The 17,962-nt window shown below is 35.2% G+C and overlaps 1 protein-coding gene across 2 annotated transcripts in view; it reads left to right on the top strand.

Annotated features, from left to right (window-relative positions):
• The window catches only part of Macc1 (MET transcriptional regulator MACC1), a 98,690-nt gene that overhangs the window by 45,403 nt on the left and 35,325 nt on the right, over positions 1 to 17,962 (top strand). The window contains exons 3-5 of one of the 2 annotated variants that reach the window (XM_015498164.2): positions 198 to 2,227; positions 5,131 to 5,319; positions 17,053 to 17,956. In XM_015498164.2, the coding sequence (XP_015353650.1) occupies positions 198 to 2,227; positions 5,131 to 5,319; positions 17,053 to 17,265 (2,432 nt within the window). In that variant the 3' untranslated portion in view covers positions 17,266 to 17,956. Of the gene's footprint in view, positions 1 to 197; positions 2,228 to 5,130; positions 5,320 to 17,052; positions 17,957 to 17,962 lie in introns of those variants that run through there. The other variant, XM_048799690.1, reaches the window with a different exon arrangement.

Here is a 17,962-nt window from a genome sequence, read left to right as displayed (position 1 = left end):
GAAATTTTCCCTATTCTTATTACATGAGAATTTGACCAAATTTTACATTAAGTTTGTAGCAGCTACTAGGCTAGAGAGCAAAAAGCAAAGTGAAAAGTAAATCTTGAATTTTTAAGCTATTGGGAATAATGAGTCTTGGTTGTATCTCAGATTGCCACCTTATTTTTGTTTTGTTTTATTTTTATTTAAATAACAAGAATGGCAAGACCCAGGCTTGCTTTGCAATTGTCCAGATGCTGTCCCTCTTCACGATGACAAGGCTTTGAAAGTTACAAATCCATTCTGGAAGGAACTATCTGCTTCTAACCCATTTCTGGATGATATAACTCAGCTAAGAAATAACCAGAAGAAAGAGAATATCTCCATTTTGAAAGAAGATCCTTTTCTTTTTTTAAGAGAAATTGAAACTGGAAATTCTTTTGATTCCTCTGAAGATGAACTTGATGTGCATCAGTTGCTCAGCAAGTCTCCCTTAAGAAAATCAGGAAGATCCAAAAGTGTTTCAGAACTTCTGGGCATTTTAGATGACACCACGAGTACTCATCAGAGTATGCAAGACTGTGACCAAATCCTAGCACAAGACTTAGAATGGCTTCAAAATGATCGAGAGGCTTACAAAATGGCTTGGTTAAGTCAACGCCAATTGGCTCGCTCCTGCTTGGATTTGAATACAATGAATCAGAGTCCTGGATGGGCCCAAACACAAGTTGCAGAGACAATCACAGTTTATAAACTCAACCACCAAGGAGGGTCCGTACAGTTACCTGAGTCAGACATCACTGTCCATGTGCCCCAAGGTCATGTAGCTGTGGGAGAATTCCAAGAGGTATCTCTAAGGGCATTTCTTGATCCTCCACAAATGCTTAATAATGATCTTTCATGCACTGTAAGCCCTCTGTTGGAAATCATGTTAAGCAACCTTAATACAATGGAAGCTGTTTTGTTAGAAATGAAAATTGGGGCTGAAGTAAGAAAGGATCCTTTCAGTCAAGTGATGACAGAAATGGTGTGCTTACACAGCCTGGTCAAAGAGGGTCCTTTCAAAGTATTAAACAACTGCTATGTTTATAAAGACACCATCCAAGTCAAGCTGGTGGACTTGAGTAAGGTGATGTATCTAGTGATTGCTGCACAACCTAAAGCTATTCAGTCATCACCTGCCACCATTTGGGATTACATTCACAAAACCATCTCAATTGGAATTTATGGCCCCAAATACATCCATCCCAATTTCACTGCTATTTTCACAGTTTGTGGACATAGCTATATTCCAGGAAAGCTTACAATCCCTGATATTAAAAAGGATGGAAAAAGCACATCTCCTGTTGTATTTCAGCTCTGGGGAAGGCATTCGTTTTTGCTTGACAAGCCGCAGGATTTAAATATTTCTGTGTTTTCATGTGATCCTGATTTTGAAGTAAAAGTGCAAGAAGATGGGAAACAAATTAAACAAAAGCAGTTGGAATCAGGTGAGGTGGTTCATCAACCAGTTTTCTTTTCTTTAGTGGACTGCAGAGAGATGCACTTGTTTGTTTTCCGTGTTCAGGTGGAGCCTCCTAATGGTAGACCAGTTGCACAGTTCTTTATCACTTCACCTGATCCGGCTCCCAACCTAAAAAGGCTCTCAAATCTGCACAAGGAGAAAGAGGAAAAGTCCACGTCTTTATTCTCATCAGTGCTTGTTAAATATCCCACATTCCAAGATAAAAAATTGAACTTTACCAACTATGGGGTAACCCTGAAGACAGTGCTCAGACAAAACAAGATTGACTACTTTCTGGAATATTTCAAAGGGGACACGATAGCTCTTCTTGGGGAAGGTAAGGTAAAGGCCATGGGGCAGTCTAAAGTGAAGGAATGGTATGTGGGAGTCCTCAGAGGGAAGATTGGACTTGTGCACTGCAAAAATGTCAAGGTGATTTCAAAAGAACAAGTCATGTCTGTGTCTGATAGTATCTTTACAACCAGGAATCTTCTTGAGCAAATTGCCCTGCCCTTTAAAAAACTGACTTATATATATTCAGTTGTATTGACCTTGGTGTTAGAAAAAGTTTATGACTGGAAAGTTTTAGCCGGTGTCCTGGGGTACTCTCATCTGGCACTGGAAAACTTTGATCAAATGCAAGCAGACAAAGAATCAGAAAAGGTTTCATATGTTGTCAAGAAGCTAAAGGAAGATTGCCATGGAGACAGAAATACAAGGAAGTTTCTTTATGAACTTATTGTGGTGAGTATTGCTTGATCATAGTAATTTATTTACCACAGAAAATTTTATTAACTTTTAACCAAACATGTGAGAGGGGAAATATATATATTTTAAAAAAGACAGCTTCACATAAGTCGAAGTCACTTCATAACAAATATAGAACCTATCCTAAAGGATCATACAATTGGGTTTTTTAGATTTGAGATTCAATTGTGATTTTTTCTCAGAAAATAAGGCCCCAAAGATTATCTTTTAAAGGGAGATTAAAGGTTCTGTTTGTGCTGGGCCTAAAACTTATAAGACATTTTCTTCTCTTCCTCTCTCAAATATTTAGATAGCCCTAAAATATCAGAATGGCTCCATAATGTGAAAGCAAACTTAAACAAAACTAACCTGGCCATTGCTAGAGGTCTACTTTTCAGTGTTTTTCTTTTTTCAAACATTTAATCAATGTCCTTTACTTTAGCATTTTTTTCTTCTTTGTGCAATACATTATAACCCAAGCAATGATATTGGTGATTCTAAATCCTATTTGAATAGGAGTCTCAGGATCAACATTTTTCTGCATGGTATTCATCCCAGTGGAAGGCTCAGGGGAGAGTTATAAAGAATTGTTTTGTCTTTGAAGTAGAAATTCAATATTTTGTTAAAATATCAAGACCATATTTCTAAAAATTATTGAACTATTTATTTTTTAAACAATAATGATGATAGCTAATACCCTCTTGAAACAAAGCTATATGTGTGTTTGTGTGTAGAAAAAAAAGGTTTGTATAGGTACATGTGTTGGAGTGTGTACTAAACAAATAACAACAACAATGACATTACACATAACAATGAAAAATGGTGCCCTATAGGAGATGAGTGAAATTATCCAAGTGGGTTCATAACAGAGGAGTAAAGTTTTAAAGTATAAAAGGAAGAAAAAAGGGGGACTGGGGTTGTGGCTCAGCGGTAGAGTGCTCATCTAGCATATGCTATACCCTGGGTCCAAGCCTCAGCACCACATAAAAATAAATAAAATAAATGTATTATGTCCAACTACAATTAAAAATAATATTTAAAAATGAGTAAAAATAATTAGAGAAGAAATTTAGTGTGTGACATTAACAATAATTTATATATTAAAGGAATAAATATTAAAAAAAAAAACTTTTCCTCCCCTTCAATATTTTTGACGGTTCTAAAATGATACCAAGAGTAGTTAAAGTTTAAAAGGCCCACTATTCATTTGTAAGTGAATAGTTTTATTATGATATGCTGCAATCTCACATAATCTGGGCCTTTGGAGACTGAATGTTAGAGGCCATGCTGCCTGGTGGAAGCTCATGTGCATTTTGCAATAGCATGTTACCTCTCAGAGCTCACATTCAGTATGTATTGACAAGTTTGAATTGAAATTGCTCTCTTTTTCTTCAGTGGAACTCTTAGTCATATTGGCCCAATGACCTAAAAATTTAAGCCTACTCATATCTGGGCATTTTGGGAGTATGATAATTAATACAGTACTTTGAATGGCTACATAGAAAATTCTGGTGGAGAACCCATTCATAAAAGTAGGTCCCAAGGGAGCCCTTAAACTCCTATAGTGCCTATGCAGGATTCAAGACTCCTGAATGGAAGGCATAAGCTAGGCCATCTCACAGGAAAGTGATTGAGTGTGAAGTGGGGGTACATTCTTGTCTCTTCAATCTTTCTTTGTACAATGAACACACTTTTATTTTTCCCCCTTGGACTGTATATAAATTTGAAGAACTGGCCAAACTAGGAAATTAAAGGGTGGCTGTCCTTATATACTTGACACTCTGTGAAGTCCTTCAGCATCTGATTTAATCTTCATATTTATTAATCATTGGACAGTGGTATTAGCACTATATCGATTTTTAAATCATTATTTTCTATGGCTACATAGAAAATTTTCTATGGCTATATAGAAAATTCTATTGAATAATTCATTTGAAGTCTTATAGTTTGTGGAGACAGATTTTAAACTCAGGTTTTATGACTTCAAGCAAAAAGATTCTTTTTGCTAGAAAAACAAATAACAACAACTGGACTGTGGAGCGATAAAGCCATTCCACATTACTAAAAGTCCTTCAGGGTCCTGCTGACTTGGATTGCTTCTCACTGAGGCTGTAATTTCTCAGTAGAAATGCATGGCTTAGTCTAGTCTCTGTATAAAACCACAGGCAGCCCTTCTATGTGTATATTTACATGAGAATAAACACACTTTGCAACTTCAGTAGTTACCTAATTTGGTCATTCATTTGTACTTATTGTACTGTGTTTGTAGATAAAGGTTCCAAGTGCCACTAAGTAATGAGAAGCTGCTAAATACGTTTTTGTTGTTGTTGCTTTTCTTTTTTGCTTATTTGACCAGATAAGAGAATACATAGATATAATCACATTTTTAAAAGTGTATTCAAAGCAGAACAGCAGCTTACAGAATTGTTTGAAACATACATGGTGAGTGAAAAAATTCAGATGCCTAAAAAGGAAGAAAGAGTGGTGGTTTTCCATTTTGCATGTAGAAGACTGTGTTTTATCTTTAATACCTTATGGTTTATATTTAACACAATTACATTACTGGAGGGAGGTATTTGGTTATTTTTAAAATTTATAAATGTCATTAGCTTCGTTCCAAGCCGGAGTACCTGATTCGTATGCAATAGGCATAATTCTGGGAAATTTTAGACTCTTGTGGGAGGAAGAGTGCTGGAGATTGAACTCAGAACCTCACACATGCTAAGTATGTGTGTTGAATTTGCGTAACAGTAAATCAAATATTTAGATTTCAGAAAACTTAGTTATATGTGTGGTGAAAAGAAGGACTCCAATTTCTAGAATAAGTAATAAAAATTTTAATTGAAAGGAAAAAATCAAAATGAGTTGTTTTTAATTATGATATATAATTGCTGCTGCAGGCTCTGCTAAAGATCGACTGTCAAGGGTTGGTAGTGCATCTTCTCCAAGAAGCTGTTATTCTGACTTCAGCTGTCAAACTTGGAAAAGGCTGGAGGGAACTTGCTGAAAAGTTAGTAAGACTCACCAAGCAACAAATGGAGGCATACGAAATTCCTCACCGTGGAAAAACTAGAGATGTTGCTACCGAGGTGAGATTTTTTTTATATGTCTAATTTAATAGTGAAAAGTTGCAGAACATGTAAAGAAAATGCAATCAAGACCAGACCACATCCATGGATTAACTGGGTACAAATATTTCAGTGATGAGCATATATAAAATATTCTGTATCTTTCAAATGAGAAGCATTTCAAGATACTGAAGTTTAAGAAAATATTCTCTATTATATTAAATTTGACCTGGTAGAAGCAAAATGTATGTTCTCCACCTCCTTTGGGGGCATAGAGTTCATTATTAAGGTTTTGAGGTAATTTTTTTTTTTTTTTTCTGTGAAACAACTATTCTAGCTGGGTGATCAGGACAAAGAAACCTTTCCACAAAGAGTAAAAACACCAGAACTCCTTATCAGAATCCCAACAGCTGCAGAAAGTATCTTCAGTCCAGCTTCCAAATTCCTGGAGCCTGGGTCTCCATCAGGGACTCCAAATCACTTTAGCCAGGAGGAGCTAAGAACTGAGGACTTATTTTCCCCTCGTAAACTACATTTATCTCTGTAAACTGTACAGGTATTTCTGATACTATAGTATCAAGTGCCTTGCATGAAATGGACATAAGTGTTTAGTAGATGAGACAAAAGACCAAAAGTCATTACAAAGGGGAAAAAAACAATATTATGAGAAATGTGCTCTTCAGATTTGAATATTTCATTTCACTGACTAAAAAGTTGTCTTATTGAAAGCACAACCTCCCCGCCCCCCTTTTTTCTTAATACTCTATTTTTAAAGAGTTTTCTTGAGAATAATTGGAAAGTTATTTATTCTATCAGCCTCCTTAAGCATCTGGCTTCTTTCTAATTGTTTATAGTTTGTCTCCCCCCAGTCTTGATGGGAACCAACCAACAGCACACTTTTCCATTATTTACTTTTGCATAGCCCAAATCATAAATGTCTAAGTCTGTGCCTAGGGCTGATGCATACTCAGAAGCAAAGAGGAAAGCCCCTAGCTGTTCTCCTAGGGGCTATACTTCAGTTTCTTGTGATTAATACTAACAATCTTCACTCTGAACATGTTATTAAATAGTTAGAAAAATCCATGGTGTATAAACTAAAGCCATTCCAAATAACCTATAGGGATTTATACCGGTTAGGCCACTCAGACTAACGAGGAAATGTATGCTAATTTCTTTCCCCCTAACCAAATATAGCTGTAAAAGGTTTTTTATTTGAAAGGAGTTGATTCTTAAATATGATCCATTCATAATTCAAGTAGTTGATTTCAGAACACACAGTTATTAGTTCCAAGTAGGGGATGCAGAAGGAAGGAACCAGCATTAGGACAGGGAGGAATCCAGGTTAGTGATTCTGGTGCTACTTTTGTTTCCTTTATTTCACTTCCTAGGGGTGTATGCTCCAAAATTGCCCTCCAAGTGTGTCAGTGCCCTTACTTGGGATTTTTCACTGATTTTGTCTTCTTTTCAACTTCTCTCTCTTGCCTTTGTTCTATTTTTATTGTGTTTAATGGACATATATATACCAGGCAGAGGGTTCTGGAAGTATTTTGAAAATTAAGTTTTTTAATAACAACATAAGCTTTTAGCAACAAGAAGAAAAATCTTGTTTTTGGAGACATATGAGGCTGCCATTTTTTAAATTAAGCATCTCCCAAACTTAAAATTAAGAAATATTACTCAATTTCTCTAACGGCATTATAATTCCTACATAAAAACAAAACTATAAAGCTTAGAATCTGATTATAAGCAAAATACATTTTTCAGAATATTTATTTTGAAAACTGTACAGGTATTTCAGCCTGTTAATACTATAAAAAGATGTAACTCTTGCCAAGGTTTTTCCGAAAAAGTTAGTGCAAATTCACTGAAGTTTTTCTGAGGATATTTAGAGATTTAAATGTAGAGAAGTAAATAAAGTATTAGAAAAATAGGCTATTTTTTTTTTTTTTAAAGTTGGATTTTACGAGGGAAAGTGGTAGGGATTTGGGGAATTTCTGTGCTAATCTTTTTTTTTTTTTTTTTTTTTTTTTTTTGGTACTAGGGATTCAACCCAGGGGGACTTAACCACTGAGCCACATCCCCAGCCCATTTTTAATCTTTTATTTTGAGACAGGGATTTGCTAATTGCTGAGGCTGGCCTCCTCCTGCCTTAGGCTCCTGAGCCGCTGGGATCACATGTGCGCACCACCATGCCCAGCTTGTGCTAAAATATTAATAGGCCTGGGAATGTTATCATATATAGCAATAATTTCTTTATAACACTTTTCCATTGGCTACCTGCTTAACAATAAAGAAAATGCTCCTTCCATAAGGTTCAGTACAAATTTGAAGTCCCCTTAGCCCACGGAGCCCCACCTCAAGCAAAGGCACCTATATGCTTCTGGAGGATGCTTCATCTGACGTACCACATTAAGCCATCTTTCCTGTGGAAGTCCAGGGAAGCCAACATTCCTAATCATGATATTTTATCCATCTTGGAAACCACTCAGCACACAAAGGTGTATTTTAATTAGTCAATGCAGGTCTGACTCTCTTTTGTATCATTTAAGAGCAAGCATTCTTTATTCCTTTTCATTTTCTGACTGGCAACTGGATTGTTCATGGCACTTTTTTTCTAGGTCTACCTTAAAGACTTGAAAGTAGATGATCTTCAAATAGTTAATTTTATTTATTTATTAAGTGAATGAAAGTTTCTACATGGAATTCTTCCCACTTGTTTAGCATTGTTCCCTTGTATCTATGCCCTCAGTGTTTTAATCAGTGATACACTTAGCATGTTTTCTGGGTCTCTCAGTTCTCACCATTGGTTTAGGAACTACAGAAATCACCAACAGAATGAAAAATGAAATTTTTTTTCTATTGAAAGCTGAATTGAACATTGATTTGGGAATTGGGATAAACTGTCAATATTTGACTAACAAGTTTTTAAAGAAATATATTAGTAGATGAGGATGATAATAGTTACAATTTATTGACTATTACTGGATGTCTGTTCATGATTATGAGCTTTTTAATTACAATGTCTCATTTCTATCAACAAACTTTGTAAGGAATACATTATTACAATCCCATTTATGCCTATACAAAATAAGTTTGAGCACATTTGTATAATTTTACCCAGAGTTACGTGGTTGTTAAGTTACATAGATAAAATTCAAATCCACTTTGTCTTATACAAAGTCCTAACTAGCGTGCTAGGTTGGTGATGATAATGATGAATTATTGAATTTAGAAAAGATTAAAGTGGCCAGGAACAATCAGGGGACATGTCCTAGTTCTAAAGGATGAGGAACATTCAAATAATTGGAGAGGATTGGGAATTCAGAATTTCTGGAAACTAGTCAGTTCTAGAGACCAATGAAGAGAAGATGTGAGGGTTCACCTTAATAATCATTGGGAGATGTGGTTGGCACATATGATGGGGTCAATGCAGGAGAGTATTGAATGACTTCCAAATCATAGAGATTAAGCTTCCTGGCCTGAATTCCCAATCCAAAGTGTTAGCCTAGAACATTGAGCAAGTGACTTTTGTAGGACTTTTTTTTTTTTTTAGTAAAATGAGGTGGATAATATTATCTTATTTATCAGATGTCAAATTTTTGTTGAGTATCAAATGAGTTAATATATAAAAATATTTGTGACAATCACTTTGCATGGTTGGGGATTGCAAATCAAGTTAAGATGGCGCCTGGCAGTTTGCCAGGAGGAGTGGTTTGTGAGGCAACTCCACTGAGCCATTAAGATGGTAGAGATTCCTTATTGGCTGATTGCTGTATCTGGATGATGCTAATTGAGTCAAGCTGTGTGTAATCAGTTAGGATACCTCTGCTGCTCCACAATAAAGCGGCTCCTGCTACCTAGGGTGCCCGCTACCTTGTGTTCCTGCTCAGTTCCCGCTGAGTTTCCCCCGCAATAAAGCAGTTCCCGCTTCAACCTTCAAGTTGCTTGTCACCTCCCGGTTATTTGCCCAGCCTGACTGCGGCATTGCATATTGTAATCACTAAATATGTGATACCTGTTATTTTAATGAAGAGGAAGAGGTGAATTTGACCATTTTATGATAGTGAGTGATTTTGGAAAAGAGAATAAAATATAGTAATTTTTTAGTAATATGATTGAGAAAGAATGCAGGTGAGGAAAAAGTCAGCAATAATTTCAAGCAGTCTGAGAAACTGGCAGAACGTTAATGCATGGTAAAAATGAGAAAATGTCTTGGCTGATTAGCTTTTTCTTATGGGCTGAACATTTAATTTTCCTTGGAAAATCTCTGTTGCAAAAGGCAATAAGAATGTCCTTAGAATAATATGTTTTTCTGGCTTATGTGTAATTCCTGGGTCTGCTTACAGGGATATTGAATTGTCTGGTTCTGTATCTGGACTGGCTTAGTTCTAGCCTTGGTATTTATATCCCTTTTTTGCTGCTTGTTTTTTTTCCAATGAAAAACATAGTTTCATTTTCTTAAAGAAGAGAAAAGTCTTATATGGAAATTCACTTAACTGTGGTAAAATGTATAGAATAATCTCTCAAATCTTCATTGTTCAAGCTGGAAATTAGACCCAATGATATTAGATAATTGTCATCTACTTTGTACAATTCTTTACTTGTTGCTGCTATCTTCAGTTTCAAAATTATACTTGGCTTTTTGGAATGATGGAAGAAAGAAAAAAGGAATGAAATTCTTTGTTAATGCATATTATTCCAGTGGCCTTTTATTTAATTCTATATCATGTGTCATTACCACACTGAAAAATGAATACAAATAATAACCATAGTAGGCTCAATATTTTAAGGATATTTTTAAATGGACTTAGATGTAATAATGTTTGATTTTGATTTTAGGTTTTCTTTACCAAGGTCTATTACTAGAGAATTTAAACACAAGGAATTCCAACATCTAGCTAAGCATCAGACCAATATTTCAGCTTCTTCTCTCTTTTGAAGACAACAGCAACCTTCTCTTCAATAACATTTATATAATTACTAATTGCAGGTGATATAAAGCCTACGTGGATATTGTAAATGATGTCCTTAAGACAGAACACATGTAATAATAATTAAGAAGGCACACTTGCCTTAATACTTCTTCAGCTAATGGTACTTAAAATGAAATGTTGCTCCTATAATTTTATGAGGAAAGTAGGTGGATTATTAATCCATGAATGTGGCAAAATGTAATTATCCAAAGGTAGTTAAAATCAATTACATTCTTTATGCTATTCATATTTTATGAGCTAAAAAAAAGACATAGAATGCTATGCTCACATCCAAATTGCTTTTATTCATGCCACATTCATCCTCTAGTGCATTTATCTAATAAGTCTTATTGGCTTCTGGGAATAAGCACTCTAAATATGGTAAACTTTATTTTTGTCTCTAATCCTGTTTCATTTCTTTTGGCATCCCACGTATTACTTTTCCATTGCTCCCTTATCTTTCACTTTGTCCCCAAATACTGAGAGGATAAATCAAAGGGAAGATATATTCCTTGCACACAAAAGCTGAGACTTTGTAAAACTGCTCAACTTGATAGACTAAATTATTACTGATACTGCCCTTTATAGAAGGAAATCACTGCACAGAGATGAGAAATGAACAATTCTCCTTTTATCAGCCTCATGCTTTCTATTCAAGGGTGAATCCATAACACCATAAGATTAACATTAAAAATTCTTAGAGACTTAAGAAGACAGCCTATATATCCAATATTTATATATTTCTGATTGAGATGAGAATCCTGAGATAATTTGTTTTGTGGTTAAGAAAAACTCAACAAAAACTCACAAAAGCATGCTTTCCTTTTGAATTGTTGAGAGATGAATACAGAATTTCTGCATCTTTCCTTAATCATATTAAGCAAGAGCAGAAAAACTACTTTTAAAATACAGAATATAACATAAACCTGGAAGAGATCTTAGCAGTTCACAACTCATTTCCAGCTTTTATAGGACTTAGGTTAATCTGGAAAGAAAAATATTTATTCTACCCATTTTATTCCTTCCAACATTTCTAGAGATGGATAACTTTATTTTCTCTTTAATGTATCATAAAATGTAGTGATATGTATTCTTGAACAAAATTTCACAGAGTTTATGGTTGGTTAATATATCAAAGTTATCTCTTGTGTTTTTGTGTTTGATAGTATGTGTTTATTTTAGCAAGAAAACTAGAACAAAATAAGAAAGACTTAAGAAATAAAAGTTTAAGTATTTAAGGACTTGAATCCAAATGTGATTTATCCATTCCAGAAAAGACAAAAAACAAAACAAAAAAATCCCCAAACCGATTAGACTATTGCATTCATGAAAGCTGGGTTTTTATTAGGTTTTGTTAAGGCAAAGTTCAATTTTGAAAAAGTTGTATTTTCCACACCAGGAAGGTATTTTCTTATTAAGGGAAAACATAAATAATGAAATTTAGTATTTTTATCAGCAATACATATTGACATATTTGTTCCTTCTCAATTTCTCTTAATACTTGTCCTTCTAAGTATTCACCCTGACTTCATAATAATCTTAATTTCTATGTTTGTGTTCATGCCTAAAGGAAGTTAACCATTTTTCCTGTGTGTTTTGTATATGTTCCACTTTTATCCACAATAACCCTAAGTTTTCCATCCAGCAGAGTTAGAATTCAAACCAAAATCTCCTTTCTATATAAAATTTACTTTTTATAGATTTTTTCCTATTAAAAATTCCCCTATTTTCCATTGATCCTCCTCCTCTTCCTCTCTTTCATTCTTCCTTCAACACTCAAATTTCAAATGTGACTTCCTTTTATTTTTATTTATTTTTTGGTACTGAGAATGGAAGCCTGGGGCACACAACCATTGAGCCACATCCCCAGCCCTTTTTTTTTGGTATTTTATTTAGAGACAGTCTCACTGAGTTGCTTAGGGCCTCTCTGAGTTGCTTAGGATGTCGCCAAGTGGCTGAAGCTGGCTTTGAATTCACAGTCCTCCTGTCTCAGCCTCCTGTCAAATGTGACATCTTTATTCTGTGACTTTAATTTATTTGCTGCTTGATCATATCTCTAGTATGCTCTGCGATCATCCTCTTCAAACTGCTTTCGCCAACGTTACCAAAGGTTAGGCAACTGAACAACCTTGAGTTTTCTAAGTTTTTCTTTATATTTTCACATCACTTTACATTATCAGTAGTGAGGGAGATTACAGAAAAAGGGATATTCTCTGTAGTTTGGTGGTAAAATGTTGCATACTCAGTTCTCCAAGAGGGAAATGCTCTCATTTATAGCTTTTGCTAATTTCCATGGCTTGACTACTCCCAACATGGGTGATTTGAGCCTAACAATGTGATGTCACATGGAGTTGGGGGATATGTGAGTGATCAGTCATGGGGAGCTTGTGTGAACAGGTTCTTGTAAATCATTGGATATTCTCCTTGGGATGCTGTTAGTTGCTGCCTTTTGCAACATGAAAGACCTGGCATCATTTTCCATCACTCCAACTCGAGCTTCTCACCATTGTTCTCTTGCTTTCTGTGTCTTATTGTATTCACTAACTATAGACTTGGTTAGGCTTAGAAGTTTCATCCCTTTATTTTCTTGTTTGGTGTGTCCCTCTGCTTGCACACTTTTCTCCATTCCTGTAGCATGATGGATGATAACCTCCACAGAGCAGTCAAAGGTTTATTTCCCCATTCTAATTTCTTATCATATAACTTCCCTCCATTATCTCACATTCAATAAGGGTAATACTAGGCTTCAACAGATAAGAAGCCCCCACTAAATCATATTCACTTTCTTCCACATCCTATTAGAAAGCATTAAATTCAAACCACATGTTTTAGTCAGTTTTTTTTTTTTTTCCTGCTATGACTAAAAGACCTGACCAGGACAATTATAGAGGAGTAAAAGTTTACTTGGCGGCTCAGAGTTTCAGAGGTCTCAGTCCACAGCTCCATTTCTCAGGGCTTGAGGTAAGGCTGAACATCATGGCAGAAGAGAGTAGTAGAGGGAAACGTCTCACATGATTACCAGAAAGTAGAGAAAAAGACTGCATTTTCCAGATACCAAATATATACCCCAAAGGCACACCTCCAATGACCCTCTTCCTCTAGCCATACCCTACCCACCTTCAGTTATCACTCAGTTAATCCCATCAGGGGATTCATTCACTGACTCAGTTAAGGCCCTCATAACTCAACCATTTCTCCTTTGAACATTCTTGCATTCTCTCACACATGAGATTTTGGGGGACACCTCACATTCAAACCATAACACCATATATCAGAAACTTTATGAATTGCCTTCATGTGAACATAAGACATGGGAATTATTATTCATATTTTATAGATTTAATAAATTCAAAGCTCAATTAATTTGATTAATTGATTCAAGTTAACCCGTCCCATAAGCAGTGGAACTCAGATACAGTTACAAGATCCACACCAAAACCTATCTTTATTTCATTGCAACATCTTGTCTCTCAGCCAATGGGATGGTCTTCTTTTCTCCCCCATTAATTTTAAAATTATAGTAATTCTTTAGTTTTTTCTAACTGTTGTTGACTACCAAGTCTTGCCTGTCCTCCCACTGAGTCAGTGTTTGTGCAAGTATCTGCCTCTCTCCTATGATATAAACTTCTAAAAGCAAGAGCCATGCTTTAGTCATCATTTTATTCCTTGCTGTAACAAGATTCTTTGTACTGCTAGGAACTCAATCTTGATTTAATAAGTAAACTAACTAATGAACAGTGACTTTGAACAGTATTTTGAGTATTTTTTTGCTGTATTTGTACTATGAGAGCATTTCTTTTTTTTAATTTCTTTTTTTATTCATTTTTTAAAAAAAATAATTGACAGTGGAATGCATTACAATTCTTATTACACATATACAGCACAATTTTTCATATCTCTGGTTGTGTATAAAGTATGTTGACACCAATTCGTGTCTTCATACATGTACTTTGGATAATGAATCCATCACATTCCACCATCCTTGCTAACCTCTCTCCCTTCCCTTTCCCTCCCATCCTTCTCCCCTATCTAGAATTCATCTATTCCTCCCATGATCCCCCTCCCTACCTGGCTATGAATCAGCCTCCTTATATCAGAAAAAACATTTGTTTTTTGGGGATTGGCTGACTTCACTTAGCATTATCTTCTCCAACGCCATCCATTTACCTGCAAAAAAAAATATGGAACCTTCACGAATTTGTGTATTATCCTTGCTCAGGGGCTATGAGAGCATTTCTGTGTTATCTGTGTTGGCAACTGTCAGTGATTTTTATATATGGCAGATCAGATTTTACACTGAAGAAATACCCAGGTTTAGTTTGCTGCAGTGAGCAACAAAAGTCATATGCAAAATATACTCATATTTTAGTACCAATCATGAAGTTTACCAACGCCTGGCTGTTTTTGTCCCAAAGCTATTGTTCCCATTTCTAAACAGATTATGGTTTAGACTCCAGGGTATTTCACATGATTTTAGGGAAATGCCCCTCCTTGCATTTCTAACTAATCCAGGAGGCTCCAGGAAATCTCTTTATAGTTTCAGAAGTATTAATTAGGGTTCATTACTCAGCAATCTATCCAAATGTCTCTGAATTGCAAGAGCTGAGTGCATGTTCTGCGATTAGTACAAATTGGCAAATGTGAGGGGTTTACATAGCACTCTGCCTAAGTGCCTAAGTAGATGTATCATTGGATCTCTCCTGAATCTGTACCTTCTAATTTATGCATCACCTGTGTGTATTTCCTGCTCCCAGCATCACTGAGAAGATGCTCCATGATTGAGTGTGCCTCAGGGCTTTTCTATACATAGCAATTCATAGTGCTGCAGCAAGATAAATGATACAGAGGTTTTCTACCTAGGAAAGTCAGAGAGGCCATTTTGACCACTTCTAACTACAAAGATACTCGAATTCTCACAGCAGTGACCAACCCCCAAATTACCCACTTGCAATTTTTAAAATACATCTACTTTCTGCGATATTTTATGCTAATCTCCTTTGCCAGCATCTTGTTACCAAAAAGTTCCCAGTTACGATTTATCATGAATATTTCCAAATGCATCGCTGATCAGGTTCAATAACAAAGGGACTTAGAACAGTCTTAGAAAGCATTAGTTGTAAATACATTATTTTCAACAATACATGACAAATTGAAAAATGATGTACCAAGTAGAGCATCAGAGGCTTTTAAGTGAATGCAATGTAGAATATAGGTTCCAGAGATTTTTATCAGCAGGATAAACCCACTACAGAATAATCTATTTATCTAGCATTTCCTTTCATCTGAGCAATCACAGTGAAGACTGAATCTAACAAAAAGGTTCTATTAATATGTTTCAGTTTGTCTTCCATTGATGATCTGCAAGTAATGACCTATACTTTGAGAAGTTTGATTTCAATGTAAGTCTTCAGATAAATAAGTGACAGGGTAGCCCACTCATAGTCTGTCAGTGGTGAAAGGTACAATTCTTTATTAATAGGTTTGGTGAGAGTAAAACTCAATGAGGGTAAATCTGAGATGATTTTTTTTTGCTATATCATAGACCTTGCTATGATATAACCTTGACAATTATTTTTTCTTCTCTTATTTTGCAGAATTGAGCTTTGTCAAGAGAGGTGGGCATATGGGTGTTCATGATACTCTCAACAAATAGTATCAAATTATACTTTGAGACTTTATATGGATTGAACCAAAATAGAATGGAACTTCTTATTTAGGCCTTTAATTGTTTTCACTTCAGTTGTAGATTATATGGTGATATTGAAGGAAAGAGAAAAATGACATCTCAAAGTCCCACTTCATGTGATATTACTGTTAATGGATACTATTTTTAGAGGGCAATTCTACATAATATTTAGTTCAGTCTGTGTTCCTACGTTTTCAAGTGATAGAATCATAACTGAATTAGTTTAGTGAGCCCAAATAAGTAGTGAGTAATGAAGTTTATATTCCAAATATTCCAATTGTAAGTGCACGGTTCATTGTGTCATTTTTCTGTTTTGTCATTACACTGTGTGTGTGTTTGTCTGTGTGTGTATGCATTCTTCCATTTGTCTTATTTGATCTGCCTTTGTCTCTATTCTCTCTGAGCCTGGTTGCCTTGGTTACCATTACATATGCACTTGTATGTGAAGTATTCCTTTGACGTACATTTATTTCTATGGAAACAATGACATCATTGATGTGGGCAGGTGCTTAGAGAAAGCAAAGTGAAGAAGCATTGACTATTGGTCTTTCTTTGGTCATAAAATGTAACATTGAAGCAATTTTTGAACTAAAGAGCTATTTTTTGCTTTCATTTTGACTTGATCATGAAGCTACAATTTTTCTTGCTTATAGACTTGCTTGAATAAAATGAATTAGAACTGTAAAATACATTATATAAGTCATTATATGTAGTGTCATAAAATTCACCACATATAATAATAATAGTCATTTATTTAGCCTTAAGAGTTTATGGTAGTAACATTTGTTATTGTCAAAAAAAATTGTGCAAGGAGTTTTAACTTAACATCAAAACAAAGAGCAATAAGATGATGCATCAAGAAAAAAGAAAAAAAATAACATACTTCTAGTCACTATTTTAAAAATCTTTAGCTTTAGAAACAGGAATATAACAAAAAACTGATGGTTATTAAACCCTCTTTCTTATGACATCAAATAAGTCCGTGTATAATTGGCATTCCATGTTAAGTCTTAAGAGGTCTTAAACCTTTTTAAAAGGCTTCTATTTTCCTGTTCTATTTCCATGCTATTCAAGTCTATTTTTTTCCCTTTGTAGATGATGTGGAAACCTGCCTATGATTTTCTCTATAATTGGAGTGCTCACTATGGAAATAGCTACAGAGATGTTTTACAAGACCTTCAATCAGCTTTGGACAGAATGAAAAACCCTGTAACCAAACAGTGGAGAGACTTAACTGGAGCTTTACTACTAGTAAATTCTTTGGAGATTTTGAGAGTAACTGCATTCTCTACTTCTGAGGATGTATAGGAATAGGGTGTGCTTTTTGGGAAAGGGAGAATGGTAGGGAGAGAGGTGTGTGTGTGTGTGTGTGTGTGTGTGTGTGTTTAAGAGAGGAAAAATATCTCAGAAAAATTACTTATTTTCTTCATGTTTGAAAAACTGCTTTTTACCTGGTCAAAGTAAGCCTACTGTTTTATCCAAGATTGGGTTTTTTAATCAAACATGTTTTTCTATTTCAGAAGCAAACATTAGGCTGCTTTGTTGTTAAGAAAAAAAGAAAAGAAAAGCTCTCTCTCTCTCTCTCTCTCTCTCTCTCTCTCTCCTTCAAAGTTATTTCAATTTTCTGAAGTTAAATAACTGCTAGAATAATAAAATTGCACAGATATCAGAATAAACTAGAAGCTCAACATGAGCAATTGGATTTTTGCTGGAGGTGAGGACAGAGAAGGAGCAAAATGACACTCAGTGGCCAGGAACAGGGCTCCCCTCCTTCTATGACACATGGCTGATTTCTTATGTTCCTGAGTGAAGTTTGCCAGCATTACTCCAGCATTTCTAACGTGGAGAAACCAAGGACTGAAGAGGATACCCAAAGCCAGTATAAAGTTTTCTGCTTGAAAACCTGGTTCTGTTTTTAAGATGTTCATACCACATAACTGAATAAGAAAGAAAGAAAGGAAGGAAGGAAGAAAGAAAGAAAGAAAGAAAGAAAGGAAGGAAGGAA

This window comes from Marmota marmota, unplaced genomic scaffold, assembly GCF_001458135.2.
Source record: "Marmota marmota marmota unplaced genomic scaffold, marMar, whole genome shotgun sequence".
Classification (NCBI taxonomy): Eukaryota; Metazoa; Chordata; class Mammalia; order Rodentia; family Sciuridae; genus Marmota; species Marmota marmota.
Note: the sequence above shows the minus strand (reverse complement) of the source record. Positions and strands in the feature narration are given on the sequence as shown.